Raw genomic sequence first — 18,337 nt, forward strand, 5'->3', positions numbered from 1 at the left:
TTCCTGGATACACAGTACTCAATCAGAAGCAGAGCTCTGAGGCTTGCTAGCAAACATTGATTTGGTTTTGCTGAAGCAATTTGCAAAATAAGCCATCAAGCCACATGTGGCTGATTAACTTGACCTCATCACAAAATGAGAACAAGTTTGTCCTGCCTAGTTTGTGTAGCTTGAGGGTGCTTTCCTGTTAAGGATTTTTATATTCTGATTTATTTTTTTTTTAATTTTAGATTAGAAGTCAGCTCTTTCTGTGCTGTTGGGTTGTTTACTGATAGGGAGAGATAAGTCTCTGTAATATGTATTCCTGTGTGCTGCTTCTTCTTTAAGGTCCCCAGCCTTCTAACTCTTTTTTAAAAATGTCTTTCTCCTGATGTTTCTGCATGTGTAGTTGCCTTTTAACATCTTTTTGACAGTTTTTTTTTTAATCAAGCTTTCATTTTTTATTGATTATTTTTTGAAGTATCCTTGAAGATTTTTAATTTTCAGAGAGTGGAAATCTATTTCCTTCAGGTATGTTTGCAGAACACTTCTTAAGTCTAATCAAAGAAGATGTTGGTGCATCAGATCTCCACACATGCATCAGCTCTCTCTTTAAAGATAGGATTGAATTGCTGATTTCCCATCCCTTCTACTTTTTCTTTTTTACTTTCCTAACATTGTCTAAAAATAATGAGGTTTGGGATGTCAGGTTTTCTATGTGGATTTACTGAGAGACAGGCCTTGGAGTAGCTCTGACCTAGTCATATCTGAGATGCATAGCATGCAGAACAGTTGCTGTGTTGTATTCATTTTCATAGGTTTTATGATGGCAAATATATTCAGAGAGTAAAAGCCTAGAAAAAGCGCATTTGGGTCCCAAGTACTGCATATTCTGATTTAGAAAGGGTGTCTGACTTTCACTTAGCACAGCTGTCTATAGCAACCTGTACATAATCTTCCACAGATAAGGATACACTTATATTTTAGTGATTGGTGGGTGGGGGCTACCTCTTGCATAAGAGTATAATCCAGTTGTTGACAAAGAATGGTCTTGTAAGTGGAGTCCCCCTTTAATTTGAAGGAAAACTTTGCACATTTAAAAATCTGTCCCTGTAGCCACTTAGAAGTATTGTCTATTTCCAGTGAGGTTTGGGGTGTATTTTCCCCACTTAAGATTCCGTCTTGGAGTTTGAGTGAGTTAGCTGTTCTGAGAGGCCAAGTTACACCATTGCCTGTCATCATTTCCATGCAGTAGTGCTGTACTCCCAGCAGAAGTCAGAGAAGGGCTTGGTTCCTCACATACCTTGTAGAGGACTTAGAGCAGCTCTGCAGGGCTTTTCCATCCTGCCTGGGATCACACTTCTTGTGCTGTGGTGTGTCATCCCCCATACTGCTCTAAGGTTTTACTTCTGGTTTGTCACCATTTCTCTTTTGTGGGTGTAGTGATAGAGAGAATATACTCAGTGGCTGGACTTGATTGTTTCTGCTCCCTCAGGGAAATCAGCATTTGTATTCTGTGGGGCTGAAACTCAGAGATTCTTCCATACCTGCAAATTAGCACTGTTATTAAAGGAGGGAATTAGAGAGATGTATGTCAAAATTAAAGCATTGTGGGAACATGCAGTGACTTTTTACTGACATGAGCAGATATACTGGATTTGAATAGTCAGTGATCTGAGTGATCACTGAGTGGTGATTTGTCAGAACCATCACTCACTTTCCCTGTTTGCATATTCACATCTGTACCTGGCTACCTGAAGCCTGTCAGATGATGGTGTTTTCTTTTGTTACAAGCAGCCTTTGTTGTGCATTTTTCCTGAGGTCTCAGAGGTGTTTAGTAATTTTCACATGCCCTTGATTCATTTAGTGACAGAAGACAGCATGAGGCTCTTTAGTCTTCATTACTGCAGTTATGGCATGTAAACACTACAGATGAGTTTAAAGTGCAGGGATAGCTTACTACATTCTTCCAGAAGTATCCTGTAAAATTTTGAGTGTACTTTAAAAAAGCTGCCTAACATCTAAAGGCTTTTTAACTGCTGTTGTGAAAAGAATGATAAAATTGTGAAAAGGAAGATATCACTGGACAGCATAACTGATTGTACTGCTTACTCATTTTCAAGTTTATTCAGGCAAGTAAAAAACTTCAAGTTTACAGTAGGATGGAACTGTTAGTCTTGCCACCATTACTGAAACTGCTTTAGTTTAGCAATTGTATTTATGTGTGAGCAGTATTCATCAGTAAAACATTTGCCTTCGTATTTGTCAAATCACCTAAGTGTTTTTTATTTTATTTTGCTCATACAAATGCTTTGTGTTCTGCATATTTTCTTTTATGCTCCTGCTTTAGGAGTGAATCTCTGAAATGTGTTTTTTTTATTTATGGTTTTAAGATGGAGGAAAAGAAGTACTCTCAATGCATCAGATTCTGCTCTACTTGTTACGATGCAGTAAAGCTCTGGTGCCTGAAGAGGAGATTGCCAACATGCTTCAGTGGGAAGAACTGGAATGGCAGAAATATGCAGAAGAATGCAAAGGGATGATCGTTACCAGCCCTGGCATGGTAGAACAAATAAATAATATTTTGGTTTTTTGAACAATCCAGTGACATGTACATTTCTTTTTTCAGAGAGTTTGTTACAGGCTAAATCAGAACAGGAAAAGGTGACCAGTGGCAGTTGCAGATTGCAATAGGAGCAGTTTATTGACTGGTTCCAACCCTGAATTGTCCCCTCTGCTGCTGTACTAAAGGGTGTATTTTCAGATGGGCACTGTTTCAATGTTCATGTTAAAAGGAAGAGCTATATTTTATGTGTGTAAAACTCTCCTATTTTCTCAGACAGTCTTTATGTGCATGATCTCATTCTCTTTTCCCAGACGCAGCCCCAGAGAAAACGTAACTATTTGCTATTTACTTTCCTCTTCCGCTTTTGACCCCCTGTTGACAGCTCTGTTTAATGTGTGCTGTCCTAACACTGTCTTGAATATGGAAAAGGTGTTTTCTGCCTATGTAGTTTTTTCCACATTGTTTCTGTGTTGCTCTCACTCACACTGAGGAATTTTGTGTACATTAATTAATGCATGTAATAATTTTCAGTGCCTAGTTTGAAACCCCTGTGGCCTTATTATTTTTGGAACAATTGGTATTTTAAAACACTCTTCTCTGAACACAGCTCCTTTCAACTCCGGTGCGTATGTGAATGTGAGTCAGCCCATTAGTCTGACTTTCCCTTTTAAGAAATGTGGGTCACAAGAATAGATGAATGTCCACTAAAAACTGCAGGATTGTATTTGTATAGTTTGCAAAAGGGTATCTTAGAGGCATATTTTAGACCTAATATTTGAGACTGACATGCAGCTTTCTCAGTAGTAATACCTTTCTTTTTCTGACTTCATTTTCCTCCTTAGCTCATAGCTCAAATTCTTAGTTTCTGAAGAAAAAGTGTAACTTGGTACCATGCCTAAGAAGGAATCTAGTTTTTCAGCTGAAAAACCTGTCCCCAAACTGCAGCCAGGATGACACGCTAAATACATTTTTCCAGTTCATATTTTTAAGTATGGCAGCATAACATTAGTAAACTACTTAATAAGCTAATAATAACTTGAATCAGATAATTTTCCCCTTGATTTCATTCTGAGTGAAGTAAAACTTTTGAAACAACAAGAAAATTAGGCTGTTTCTGGAAACACGAAATACAAAAATACACGTGAACTCTCACTATGGAAAATTCTACCTCAGCTGCTTTAAATGGTTGCTAAACCAGAATCCCATAATAGAAATTGTTAGAAAACCTGAACAGCCTTAACTTTCCTTTGGTTTCTGTGATACAAGGTACATGCCTGTCCACAAGCTGTCAGCATCTGAATGCTATGCACTGCCATAACTTCAGTTATTTTGCTGAAGATGTGCTGATTTCAGCTAGCTGAAAGCTCCCTTTTTTGTTTAGTGTGGGGGAGCGCCTGTGTGTTCTTGCTTGTGTCACAGAACTCTAAATGTCTGTATGTACAGAGCAGTGGGAGTTGTGAGCCGTAGCGTTAATTCTGAGATCTTGTGTGATTTTTTTACTGGCAAACCTTACATTCTACAATGCAGTGTCTTTAGAGATGTGTGGGCATCAAAATACGAAGCATAAAAGAAACCTGTAGCGCTTTGAAGTGTAGTGTTGTAATGGCATCATTAGGACGTGTCTTTTCTCTCAAGATTGCAATGACGTTCTTCTTAGTTTGTGGATTTTTCCTGTACATTGCAGCATACTGGACTGATTATGAATGTAAGTGAAAAACAGAGTATGAAACTATTACCTATGCATTGTACAATATTAGTAGATAAAACAGTTCTGTTGGAGAGACAATATGAAACTGTTCTAGAAAATGACAGCTCTTCAATTCAATTATATCCGCTTGAGACAACAAAGTAAAAACACTGAATTTTGTTGTGTTGCACAGCATCTCTTCAGAAATAATAATTCCTCTTGTGATCAAATCTAGGTTTTATGTTTGTGTTTTATTTTTTTTTTCAGTGTGAGGTGTATATATGTGCAATATGGAGAAGGGAAAAAACTTATAATAGGATATGAATCCCACTTAAACAACTAACAGTATTTCAGCATTATTTAAACGGATTTGCTTATTCATGGTGTTTCATCAGTTCAATGAAACTTTGTGTTGGAGTAGATTTAGAAGTTCACAAATTTTAGTCATCTTTCATACTTCACTCTTCCTAAAATATTGATGGTTTTCTCATTACTACATAGATATATGTGTATATTAATATACTTCTGTACTACATCTGCACGCTATTTCATGTTTTGTTCTAATATCATCAGAGCCTTGATTGATGAGATTTGGAGTAGGAAACAAAAATAACAGGCCTCTGTTCTGTTAGAATTTCTTTGGTTTTGATGTGACTTTAAAGGCAAGGTTGTGATTATTGGATAGTCTATCAAAGCACTTTTAAATGAGCACAGAGATAAAGCTCTGGAAGAATAACATCTAATTTCCTTGCATCCTGTCTGCTGGTGTGCAATTTATACTTGATGTTTCTGCATGTTGCTGTTTGTTCATTTAACCTTCAGAAAGGGCACTGGAGAGGAGGGTAGTGTTCATGATGAAATAAAAAAGCATAACCCAGCTACACCCCTCTCATAGCTGTCAGTGAGAGAACAGTTGTGATTAGGTCTTGGAGAAGTTCTTTTGTCCTGGTTGCTGTCAGCTGTCTGTGAACAGCTGTGTAACTGATTGACAACTGCAAGGCACTGTCATGGAAATGAAGGGGAGTCTGGTTTTGAGTAGTCCTGAGGTCACACATTTAACACAGACCCCGCTACATGCATAGTGAAAGATGTCCTTTTTGCACTTATGAGTAGTTCATTGCCTCTGTTGAAGTATCTAAATTGTGTCTGTATTTTTTTAATTGTATTGATTATAATTGGTGTGTTGAGTACAATTACTGTTTAATATTCTGTTAATTATATTTTGCTGACCTTGTTCTCAGAGGAGTGGTGTATCAAGTCTGCTTTTGTAAGGGGTACAGAGATGGGAGAAGTTCCTCAGTTTAATATTAAGAGTGGGGAAAACCAACAAACAACTTATGTGGAGACAAAAACTTCTCAGGCTGGTGTTGTGCAATCTCCAAAAAAATATGAAAAACAGCCCCCTAAAAAATAAACTTAACTTAATCCTTAAAAATCAGGACTTTTAAGCTCTTGTTTAGGGAACAACATTCTGTCTGGTACAAATCTTGCCCATTATTTTCTTTAGGGCTTTTATAGTTCTAATCCTTTTATCCTTTTTTATAAGAAGGGCTATGGGGAAGAGGGGAAGACCTTTTTTTGTTGTTGTTGTTTTTTTTTGTGAAACCATCAGCTTTAACTAACTAAGTTAACTATTAACTAACATAAATTTTTTTTCCTCTGGGTTTTTTTTTTTTTTTGCTTGGGAGATGTAACTTTATGTTCAGTCATCTTGTCTAAAGGGAAGCTGATAAACATTTTTCCCTTGGAAAATATTTCTTTATCTGAAAGTCAAACATTTAAGTAAGTTTGGTTTTTTTAGAATAGATTGAACTGTGGCCATATATAGAATTGACTTTGCTTTTCCGTGCAGAATATTATTCCTGCAAACAGTTCTACCAAGGTGGTTTGGAGGGCAAAAGCTTTGCTCTTGACATAGTTTTTATTGTTTTGTGAAGAGAATGGTGGGAGCTGTTTCTGTAACACTGAAGCTTATCTTTGAGTGCATCTTTACAGTGCTAAATGAGAAGTTCTGAGATGCAGGTAACTAGAAGTAATGCCCTTTTTCTGAAACTCAAGACAAGCAAAATATATTGGCCTCATCCAGCTGATTGCAAAGCAGGGAGAAAGCAGGCACATTACAAAGCAGCTTGACAGGTAATGGAGAAGTTGTTTACTTGGAGACAAACTGTGCACCTTCAGCTGAGTTTTTAAATATGCTGGGTAAGTGATCAAAAGCTCTGTGAGCAGCATGTCTGCTACAGTGACATGCAATTACTTACTCTCAGCGTTCATAGAGCTGAAGCAGAAGTTGCCTTCTTTTGCACTGTCCTTCTCAACAATGAAAAGAACTTCTGTTTTGAACTGTTAAAAGGGCAAAAGTCTCCTCATTATACAAGACTGTATTCCTCCTTGTACACATCAGCCTAGGAGCCTTTTCTGAGAGTAGTGTGACAAATTTTTTGATGCTGTTTAGTCAGTGTGATTGAATGGATCAGTAATGCCTTCATTTGCTTTGGGAAATCATGAACTAAAATTAGAGAGGTAACCTGATCTTAGCAAACTGCTCAGTCATGTGGGGTTTTGGACGCCAGAATGCTAATCCTAATTTGTATTTCTGGTGTGATGCTTGACCAGGGAAAGTTGTTTTAAGTTCTTGGAAATAGTAAAAGTAAATTTCCAGATGTTTAAAATTAAAAAGTCGTTTTGTTGTTTTTTTTCTTTGACTGTCAGGTCAATTAACTCTGTTTCGGTTATTGTTTTTGCCAAATGTTTATAATAGTATTAATGATTAGTTTAATGTGCATCTTACTAAGTTTCGAATGTTGTTGCTTTGTGTTTCCTGTATACTGTGGGCTTGAGGCAGTAAATTTTCCATGGAGCTGCTGTCAATTTAGTTGTATTTTGTTTTTTGTCTCCTAGAAGCCCAGCTCAGTTCGTATTGATCAACTAGACCGCGAACAATTCAATCCTGATGTAATTACTTTCCCTATTATTGTGCACTTTGGGATACGACCTGCTCAACTCAGTTATGCTGGAGATCCTCAGTAAGATGCTTTTCCTTCTTTCTTTTGTTCAGGAACTCATTACTGTTGTCATTTGTGCCTTAAATAGGGCTTGCTTACGTGCTTAGTTGAGTGCGGTATTAAGCTTAGCGCTTATGGTATCAGACACAAGCTCCTGCAAGTTAGAAAATATGAGGAGTAACATTTTCTCTGGAATACTTCAGGATCTGCTGAAGTAAATGTGCATGCATGTCCGGTATAAAACTTCTTAACCTGACAACAGCTCTTCTGGGTCCAGCAAAAAGTGGTTCCTCAAGCTCCACATTATTTCTCTGAGAGGCCGGTGGCGGGTTTTCAGAGAGAGAATAGCGTAACAGGAAGGCAGAGAAGGAGAAGTAGTTACCCAAGCTTCCTAATGTCTGTAGCATGTAGACTTCTGAGCTAGAGGATGTATTTAGGTCATTTTGTTAAACAGCCCCGAATGGATGTTTTAAAATTTCTCAAATCACTGTTAGAGTTTTCTTATGCTACTGACAGGGAGAAGATTTCAGGTAATCCCTTCACCAGTACTGCTGTGCACCATATGCAAAAGTAATGATTTTTATTTCAGAGGTGCTGCTTGATTGTTTAATTAGATGTTCTTCAGGTCTCATATCTAATAAGGGATAATATAGCCATTTTCTCTTTGATTACTTCATGATGTTTGTTGCATACTTGCATACTGCTATATCCTACTTAATCATCTCTTTCTGTGCTTTGAAGGATCATGTCTACATAGTGTTTCTTAGCTTGGAAGCTCTTTTCTGTGCTTTTTATATCCTGTTAGAGTTTGGGGGGAATGTAGAGAAGGAGTGGAGAGGGAATCAGGACTTCAGAGAGACCAAGAAATATTGTTTCACTGTGTATTGATGAAGAGACGCAAAAGTGATGATTGGATTTTGTTACCAGTTCTTTTCTGAACCTCTGACTATTTCAGGGAATTCTTCCAGTGCCTGGGACATCTGCTTTCTGCATGATGACAGTATAAAGCCTGTCCCTGGTGTATGTGGAGTTAACGTTGTCTTTTTCCTCAATGCAGTAGTTTAAGAATGGTATTCCCCAATTTAGTACTCCCACTAATGAGAGAACTACAAGCCACTCCCTTCCCCTTCCACTGAGAAAAATCTATGGATTGACCATTTCAGATGTGTTTGTAGACTGAAAAAATATCAGTATCTCCAGAGGCAGAGAGTATACATTCAAGAATGCTACAGAGAAATAGCTAGGGAAAAAATGCCAATAAGAAAAGATTTGTTTATGTGTCTGTGAATGTGGGATGCTGAGAAGATTATGAAATAGTAAAAGAGCTGCTGCTTCATTGACTGCTAAGCCACTAACATGAAAACTTCCTAATAAAACCACTGCTCTATGTTGTTGCTGGGGAAGATTGTCTTTTATAATGTAAATACGAGTAAAAATTAACATGGATGAACTTCTTTCCTCTGGCCTCTAATTCCCTGCTTCCTATTCAAAGTCTGATTTATGGTTGTCCTGAATACAAAGGTTACATTTTGAAGGTAGGTAGCATTGTTTCCTAAGGACACAGGGTCCCTGTCACGATTCTCTTTGTTGCTCCTCCCATTGTAACTTTTGAACCTGTCAGTCAATTGAAGCTGAGTATAATGTTGGTATGTGGTCTTCAAATGGAATAAGTTCCTTTGAATTTGGTGGAAATTTGTGCTAGATCACTGAGGGACTCCCACCAAGGAAAACATTGTAATTGGGGTTCATGTGTAATTAGACATTGCCAAAATAAGAAAAGGCTAGATGTGGTTGGAGAAAAGCAGAAAACTTAAATATGTGCCAATCACAGAAATAACTTGAATTGCTCTTTCCATTCAGCAGAAATCCATAGGGAACAAAACTTCAATTTCACTTTTCACAGAGTAACTTCATGTTGCATGTGGCTTGTAGAGCTCTTCCTCTTGTGCTTCACTGAAATGTTTGAGCTGGTGTAAGGACAGACACTTCCTGGGGAAGGGTGCAACTCCTTTGCAGTGAGTGATAGGTAAACCATGTGGAGAAGAAGGAGTTTTCACCTTCCTGAATTGAGTTAAGGGGCAGGTACATCTTTTCAGCATGCAGAGGTGGCCCTTTGGAGAGGATGGGTGGGTATCTGGGAGACCTGGGGTCTGCCTGGATCTTTGCTGTTCTTTACCTCACTCTGAGCACCAGTGCCTCCTGTCTGCTTCCTGGCCCACCCTGCTGGAGCAGCTACCCAAGCACTGTCACCTCTCAGAAAGTGCATTGAGATTATTGTATTTCTGTAGCAAAGAGGTGCTTGTAGACATTCTTTGTGTACGTTGTCTGCATTATTAGCTGCTGGTGTGTTCCTAATGACAAACAGGGAGAGAGAGACTTCTGTTCACTGACCGAAATACTTGTTTTCTGGTTTTGTCTTTCAGATACCAAAAGCTGTGGAAGAGTTATGTGAAGCTGCGTCACCTACTGGCTAATAGTCCCAAAGTCAAACAGGCGGATAAACAGAAATTATCACAAAGAGAGGTATTCTGGACCTTCCTAGGACTGATAATAGAGCAGTGTAATTCGGGATGGAATAAAGCTATATGACTGCCCTGTTTATGGAAAGAATAGAAATCCTTTACAAAACGTTTTCTTTCCAGGCTCTTAACACAGATTTTATTTTTATCTATGCTTGTTATTGAATGGAGGTTTTTTCCTTTTTTCAGCTGTCAAACTGCTGCAAGTTTTTTACCCAATTACAGAAATTATTGTTATGGAACCATAACTTCTTTATGGCTGTTGCCATTAATGCTTTCAAGAATTAGCATAGAGAAGGACTTTTTATTTCATAATGTACTTTTAACTGGCTCATAATTTTAAACATTTCTCTTCTGAAATAAAAACTGCCACGCTTGTGTGCATAAACCATAATTTATTAGGTGGTATAGTGACATTGCTTAGGATCTTTGACTGGAAATCATCTGGTTGTTGTATGATAGACAAGATATTTTTCTCATTTTGGTTTTTTTTCTGCAAAGTGATGAGCGATCAGCATTTCCTAGCTGCAAATGCTCAACCAATTGGGAATTAAAAGCAGAAAAACAAAGACTTCTAAATATAGCCTAAACCAACCTATTTCTATAAACCCATGGACTGAAGCTTTGAATTTGTCTAGTGCCTGTCTATGGGGCACTCTTAATTTGACAACCTGTGTAAAGAATACACAGAGGAGAGATTAACTTCTCGAGTACAGGATGGTATTTAATTAAGTGGTATTGTATTTTTATTTATTCATTAGAAACACTAATTATTCATAAAATCATTGACTGCCTTGGGAAGGGTGCTTGAGAGTTATGGAGTGTGATTCCTGAGACTTCCCCAGGTTATTGGGGGAGTCTCAGAAATTGCACTCTTGGAATTACTTTTAGTTGCAGAAAGTGTTTAATACACATGACATTGCACCTGATTTTTTTCATTGTTGCAAAGCATAGTATCCTGTTGTGTGAGCAACAGTGTTAGTAAACATTTTATTTATGCTGATATTAAATAAGCCCTTGGCTTCCTTACTTGTAAATGGAAAAAAAAAAACAAAAAACCCCACAACATTGTGACTGAACTGTGCCACAGTTGTAAAGGAAAAAAATGATTTGTCCTTACAGGAGTGATTTTGTTTGCCACAACTACACACAGAGCAAGTAGAAGATCATTATTTTATGGGCATATTTTCATTAGGGGGTAATGGATACCTCATTTGTAAAATTGTAGTGGATTGTTTGTAGGGGGGTGATCATGTTTTGTTCCAGAAGATAAAATGTTTCTTTGTTATTTAGCATTTGCTATGGACTGCTGATTTTTATTTCTAGACTGTATTATCTAGGATAATGAGTTTTACAAGTAGTTTGCTAAGAGGAAGACATGCAGGACTGAAGCAGAAACTTTATGTGAGGATAATCTATATATTTGTCAGTAGAGGTGTCAGTAACTCAGAAGGAGCTGTAGGACTGTACCTGACTGGTACTTGGGCTTTTATAGATTATGAATCATATATTACAGAGTGCTTCTGAGCCAGTCAGACTGAAATACAGCCAGGTCTGGCAAACACTGTAGCACCTTTCTCAGGAAAACTCAATGACACACCTTTGACAATGCACAAGGGGGGCAGTGCTGGCAGCATCTCTGTTCCCTCTGCCATCAGTCATCCACCACTGTGAGGCTGTACAATGGTATTATTTGTGACAAGGTCATGCCTGGGGCTTTGTTCCTCTAACCTAACTTTGAGCATTTACAGCAGGTGCATAAATTAGGACCTGAAGGCTCACTTTGAAGTCAGTGGAGGGAGAAATGCATTTTTGAAGCCATTTATCCCCTTCACTGAATATAAAAGGAGCCAGGGCTATCTAGCGTCCTACCCTAGACACTGCTTTACTGAGGTGTCTGAGGTTTGATGAATCTCTGTCTGGGCAGATGCACCTGTTGGAACTATTCTGTGAGCCTCTGCAAATCAGAAAACAGAGCCTGTTCCTGCCCAGCCTGCTCACAGGTTTCAAACTGGGAGCTGGGAAGAGACAGCTTTGAGCAAGTGCCCTGTAATGAAAAGGAGAAGGAGAGGCAGGATAAGTTGCAGCTTTGAAGAGCTTTGTGTTCTGAAGAAGGCAGAGCACTGAGGGGTTAGTTCATGTTGGCGTGGGGAGCTTGCACCCCCCAGGTCTTTATAGTATTGGAACCAACAGATTCTAATCCAGGGCTGATTTATTTGATCTGTTTTTCTTTCATTTCCGTTTTACAGAAAATATTTTCTTTCAATGGTACTGTCAAAATCTTTTAATGATTCTGACCCTGTCATGGTTTTTAGAGACAAATTGTTTGCACACCACCAAAATAGCCAGTGGTCAAGGTAAAACATATTTTTAATAATTTTTATTGAAATAAAATGGTGGATTTCAATCAGCATAGTCTCCAGGACTGGTGAATGCTGACCCCTTTCCCAGACTAGGCAGAGTGACGTAGCTGAACAGGAACTGTTGCAAAGTAGCCAAGATGACAAAGCAAAGCCTGTTTTGCTCCTCCTGAATGTTCAGACCAGGAGTACTCACAGTGATGGAAATGAATGAAGAGGTTGTTTTGTGCATCTGGTAAAGAAGGTGCTTTCATTATAAGGACTTTACCTTTCTTTCTCATGTGTCATCTTGGATGTATGAGTTGGACTGGTTTGTTTGGTCATTTGCAGAAAAGAAAATGTAGTCACTTTTGTTCTCTCCTTGGTCTACCAAAATCCCTTGCCTACACTGTATTCCAACACATCTGCCACTCTTTGGGAGTTATCAGATCTGTGCCAGCCTTAGAAACTGCTGACCAAAACTGAGCCCCTCACATGGGTATTGTGAACGTGCTGGTGTGTGCATTGCTGTGCTTTGTTGTAGCAAGCTCTTCACAGGAGCTCTGGTCTCTCCCTGCTTAGGAAGCACTGCAGAAAATCCGCCAGAAGAACACAATGAGACGGGAAGTGACTGTGGAGTTGAGCAGCCAGGGCTTCTGGAAAACAGGGATACGCTCTGACGTCTGCCAGGTGACTGAACCGCGGAGATGTATTTTCTTTCTTGGTAGCTGCCATTTACTTTGGCAAGGATTTCTTCTAGACTGAGGAATCAAGTAGAAATTATTACCTCAGTAATATCTGTTGGTCTAGGGAGCTATTCTAGTGTTCTGTCCACCCCTTCTATACACACAAAAAAGGTAATTTAAAATTTTCTGCCCGGGTTGATTAGTGCAAGGGAGACAGGTTGGGAATGGCCACTTTGAGGCTGGAGGTTTGTCAAATGTTGAGTCTAGTGTAGAACTCTTAATCCATCAGGTTTTATATATTTTAAATTAATTATATTTTTATTATATTGTATTGATATTATAGTTTTATTTTATTATATTCACTATAATTTTCTATTTAGATAGCTTTTAAAAACACCCCAAGTTTTACAGTAAAGCATGAATAAATATCTTTTTACTTGAAAGAAATAAAAAAAAACCTAAAACCCCACCACAGTTACCTTTTGAGGTGAGCCTCAGTAGAACGGTATCTTTCAGATACTCTGTTTCATATGCATGACATTGCCAAGGAACATATCTCTGTCCGATCCTATTCTGAAGCAGTTCACAGCAACCAGCTTTGTGATACGATAAGAATAAATGCAATTTTTATTTAATTTTTTATTAGTAAAATTTGAGTAGCAGTAACAGCCAAATAATTATGCTAGAGATATACTTGCATTATTTTTTTAGCTGTTGTTTTGGTGATGTTATTTAAGAGTTAAATGCATGCAACTTCATATTAGCTTAACAATGTGAAGTATAAATTAGGGGGTTTTCTAGGCAAGGGTATAGGTATAAATTCCATTATAATTGTAGAAGTCTGGTCAGGCCTAAGGGGGAAATTCTAGAGTGAGAGAGATACTAGTAACTAAAATTGCTTTTCTTCCATCTGAAACAATTCATGTGGTTCCACTGTTGCTTCTGAAGTAGAAGGAGAATAGGGACACAATATCTCCTCACACAGCTCAGGAACATCACAGCCATTCCCTAATTTTTTTATTGTGAACTGTATGTATTTTTACGGCTTAAGTAAACAGAGTAAGTTTCCAATTTAGGCACTTCAAAACTGCTCTGCTAGTCATAATATCTTTTGTGATTCATCTCCTAATGTCTTGAATATTCCTGTTTTATTATGTTGAAGGACAGCAAAACACCAAAGAATGATAAAAGTAAAGCTGTTTCACAGTTTTTGTGCCCATCTGCAGCTGTAACATCTAAATCAGCCGGTTCTGGTATGAAGGTCCTTTGATTTGATTTCTTTGAGAGGCCAAGAATAGGCAACTGTTTGTCTGTAAAATGAAAGATTGCTGCTGTTGCTACATGCTTTTTCCCAGATTAAAGAAGACTAAAACTAAATACGCATAAATCAGCTCTGGGGGCAGAGCTCAAGTGCAGTGATTTAAAATTTCTGCTTTTAAAGGCATTGCAGTTTAGAAGATGGAAACTCTTTTAGGTCACTTGTGATAGCTTATAGTTGCTCTGAGTTCCATGTAGCCCTAATGACTCTGGTCTTTGCTGTCTTAGAAATGAACTGCTTGAAAGGGGAGAAAAAATGGTGAATGGAATGTTCAAAAAAAGTGTAAAATGTCTGAGTTCTGACAGGCTCACTTGAAGTTACCCAGTATATCAAGTGCAGTACTTGGCCCCTGAGCTGGGCAGCACGTAGTACACAGTGTGGCAGGATCTGGCCATGCTGAGAAGACTCTGTTCCCCCTCTCCACCCACACCATTGTTGCTGGTGAGCCCTCAGTAGCACTGTAGAGTGTTGAGCATTTCATGCATTCCAAAATATTTCAGCTCACCTGCTTCCCCTTAGTAGCTTCGGGTCAGGATCGCCTGCTGTCCTGGGGCATGAGGGCACTATCTGAGGGCCCTTGAGAGAGTCTCTGCCTTGCTGTGCTAGCTGCAGCAAGAAAAGGACATGGAAAATATTTGAAATCATACATATTTTAAAAACATCTTCTACAGAGGTAAATACATAAAACATTAGAAACATGGAATAGCCATAGTCCAAGATGACGGATGTTGATTGAATCAATCATCAATCAACCAATCAAATAGTTAGTGCCAGGAAAGCAGCATTTTGTCAATATAACTTCAAGAGTGAAATTAAAGTCTTTCTTTGTGCTCCCAGGGGTCTGTCAATTCTTTTTTTCACTGCACTTCAGCTGATAAAAGTCTGGAACTTGGTATCTCAGTCCTCAAATGCAGGGACACATGTATTGGTGTAAAGAATGTTAAATGTTGCTAGAGGAGACTCTTTCTGTCTAGTACGGTGGAGCGTAGAGGCAGGGAAGCACCGTTGTCCTGGGAAACAGTTTCAGGTTTGGTTGTTTTGGTGTTTTTCAATTAATTCCTTCCATGAGGGAACACACAGGAAGCACACCTGTACAGTTTATATGGATAATTTGTAAGATGTTCTTACAAATTCCCCGAAAAAACTGTAAATGAGTGACATGATAATAAAATAAAACTTCCTAATAACACTTCCTAATTCTGTTTGGAGTGGTTTTATATTTCTCTGCCATTTGGAGATCCAGGGAGTCTTTTTCTTGCGTATTAGCTGGTTATTTCATCTGAGAGAAAAGGTCCAGGGAAGAGTTCCTAGTCAACAGCCAGCTGTATGTGAGCCAGCGTGTGCCCAAGTGGCCAGAAAGGCCAAGGGCATCCTGGCCTGGATCAGCACTTGTGTGGCCAGCAGGAGCAGGGCAGGGATTGTCCTCTGTCCTCAGTACTCTGTACTGGTGGAGCTGCACCTTGAATCCTGTGTCCAGTTTTGGGCTCCTCACTACAAGAAGGACATTGAGGGACCTGGAGCGTGTCCAGAGAAGGATGATGTGAGCTGGTGAAAGGTCTGGAGCACAGGTCTGATGAGAAGTGGCTGAAGGAGCTGGGAGAAAAGAAGGCTCAGGGGAGACTTTATCACTCTCTACAGCTGCCTGAAAGGAGGGTGTAGTCAGGTGGGAGATGGTGTATTCTCCCAGACAGCAAGTGACAGGACAAAAGGAAATGGTCTCAAGTTGTACCAAGCGGGTTCAAGATTGAATATTAGGAATAATTTCTTTGCAGATAAGGTGATCAAGCATTGTAACAGGTTGCCCACGAAAGTGGTGAAGTCACCATCCCTGAAGGTATTTATAAAGGTCTGTGGGACCTGGTTTAGTTGGTGGAGTTTACTTTAGCAGTTGGACTCAGTCATCTTAAGGGTCTTTTCCAATCTAAATGATTCTGTGATTACCTTCCAACCCTGTGTTTAGTTCTCAGGAATTTCATGGTCTTTTACTTAAACAGAAAGTCTTGCCATTAGTTAGTCTTAATTTTTGATCTTTTAACACTCCTCAGTTTGTATTTTCTGCTGTTCTGTCATTAGTGACCTGCAGAAATCTGTAACAGCATTTATTCTGTAAATTATACATCATCTACTTCATGTGCTTGTTTTTCCTGTTTCTCTCCATGCTATACACTCATTTCCTCTAATCATACACAATCCTTTTTCTGAATTAATTATGACAGCTATAGGATTTTAATGCACTTAAAACACACTTTTATTTTGACTATATTCATGTCATGTCAGTAATAGGAACCGGTAGAAAAAACTAGTTCACAGATGGTCGCATGCATAAAAGTCTTCAAATCCTGCATTTCTCCTGTTTCTCTCTTCATTCTTATGCAATAATTGTGATGTTGATATCATACTTGCTATAGTACTCTACTGATAAACTATACTAAGTTTATCAGTAGAGTACTCTGAAGTCAGTATTAGTGGAGAATTCTTTAGAAACACTGAGAGAGAGGGGGAGTGCCATTGTTGCAAAATAGAGTTGTTGTTTTTTTCAATTTTATTGACATTTTCCCCAACAGAAAAACTCTGTCTGTTACTTAGACAAGCAGCAACTTTTCTGATATTTTTTAGCACATTAAATGTGCCAGACTACAGCATTTCAAAAATCCCATAATTCTTCCTCAAAAGGAAGTGAAGCAAGGCACAACTGTGCTTGAAAATATAGTACCTGCTGTTGTTTGGTGAAAGCTGGCTAAAGTGGTGTAAAGTGTTTCTTCCTTAATGTAATGAGGCAGAGGGAAAGTGGTGTTTCTTCATTTTTGAAGCAGGGTGTTAAATGAAAAGGTACAAACATATACCATTGTATTCAGTCATAGCTTCTTGAAATTTGCTGTTGCTTAAGTTGAAGACTGGGTTTATGTATTTATTCATTTGGTGTGGGCGGGGCTGTGGAGATAAAAACATATGATTAATTAGGTGCTTTGATAAGTGAAGGATCGGAAACTGATTTTTTGTTTCCTCATTTAAACCAAAACAGTAAACAGTAAACTAGCCAACAATTGGGAAGTGTTTGCATTTTTAGCTTAGTCAGCTGAACTCTCTGTACACTAAAGCTGAATGATTTTGCTAATTGCATTTGTTTTTTCAGCACGCAATGATGCTTCCTGTCCTCACCCACCATGTCCGCTACCACCAGTGTCTGATGCACTTGGACAAACTGATAGGCTACACTTTTCGAGATAGGTGCTTACTGCAGGTAGGATATGAAAAGAAAACCCCAACATCTTGCTGGTTTCTCTCCATGATGTTACTGAGCTCATCCATAGTGTTGAAATGCATGGCATTGTCACAGCTTGGATGGACCTGATTACTTGTACTGCAGATCTTTCGAAAGTTTCAGTTTTCCCAAGAGACTTCTAAATGGTATCTGTTGTTCACATAGATATTACACCTACCTTTGCTCCCATGGTAGGTCTGGATTTGCTTGTAATGTGTAGAAAGTCAAAAATGCAGTTACTGTAAAGACTGTTAAATACTCATTTCTGGGTAAGTTCCTTTTTTCAGGTGTTTATGGAGAATGCAATGTTATTCTGCAGACAAGTGGATGTGCCCTGCTTCTTGTTTTTATAGCCAGTTGTTCCAAAAGAGAATAGTTAGAACATTGCCCTTTTTTTTTCATTTGTAGCTAGTGAATAGAAATTTCCAAACTTCTGTTTAGCTCTTGATTTCTGCAAGCACATGATGAAATTTTTTTTTATTAACAAGCAAGAGCAGGAACTGGAGAGGAGAAGTTCTTGTTTTAGATGCATCCATGTCACATAATGAGCCTTTTATGTTAGTGCATATTTGGAAATGATTACCTCTGAGACTGATTCTTTGCATGGTGGCCCCTTTCCTCTTAGACTTTTTCTGAATTTACTGAAGGAAAATGGGGACTTCTGTTCAGAACTTCCTTCTAAAGTAAGCGTCATCTCTCTCCAATGACTGGACTAAATTCAAAACATGGCAGCTTTTGTATTTCTTTACAGATTCTATTCCCTAATTATTTTGAGGAAATGTCTTTTCTCACAGCTTTTCTGGTTTCTAGGATTTATTTTCCAGGCCTTTTCCTGCTGCAAGTTACATTAAACATTGAGCATTTTCTAGGATTTGGTTGTTGGCAGGTTGTCTTTATTTTAATGTCAAAGATAAAAATGCAATGATGGAAATTTTCAAAATGTTGAGGCCAAACACACAAACCAACAAGTAAATTC

General features: G+C 38.5%; 1 protein-coding gene across 3 annotated transcripts in view; it reads left to right on the forward strand.

Moving 5' to 3' along the window:
* Positions 1 to 18,337, forward strand: part of DROSHA (drosha ribonuclease III) — a 69,844-nt gene that overhangs the window by 23,073 nt on the left and 28,434 nt on the right. For all 3 annotated transcript variants that reach the window (XM_059854315.1, XM_059854308.1, XM_059854299.1), the window contains 5 exons: positions 2,373 to 2,542; positions 7,134 to 7,258; positions 9,661 to 9,760; positions 12,678 to 12,785; positions 17,233 to 17,340. In XM_059854315.1, coding sequence (XP_059710298.1) covers positions 2,373 to 2,542; positions 7,134 to 7,258; positions 9,661 to 9,760; positions 12,678 to 12,785; positions 17,233 to 17,340 — 611 coding nt within the window. The remainder of the gene's footprint in view (positions 1 to 2,372; positions 2,543 to 7,133; positions 7,259 to 9,660; positions 9,761 to 12,677; positions 12,786 to 17,232; positions 17,341 to 18,337) is intronic.

The sequence above is a fragment of the Haemorhous mexicanus genome, chromosome 1 (genome assembly GCF_027477595.1).
Source record: "Haemorhous mexicanus isolate bHaeMex1 chromosome 1, bHaeMex1.pri, whole genome shotgun sequence".
Lineage (NCBI taxonomy): Eukaryota > Metazoa > Chordata > Aves > Passeriformes > Fringillidae > Haemorhous > Haemorhous mexicanus.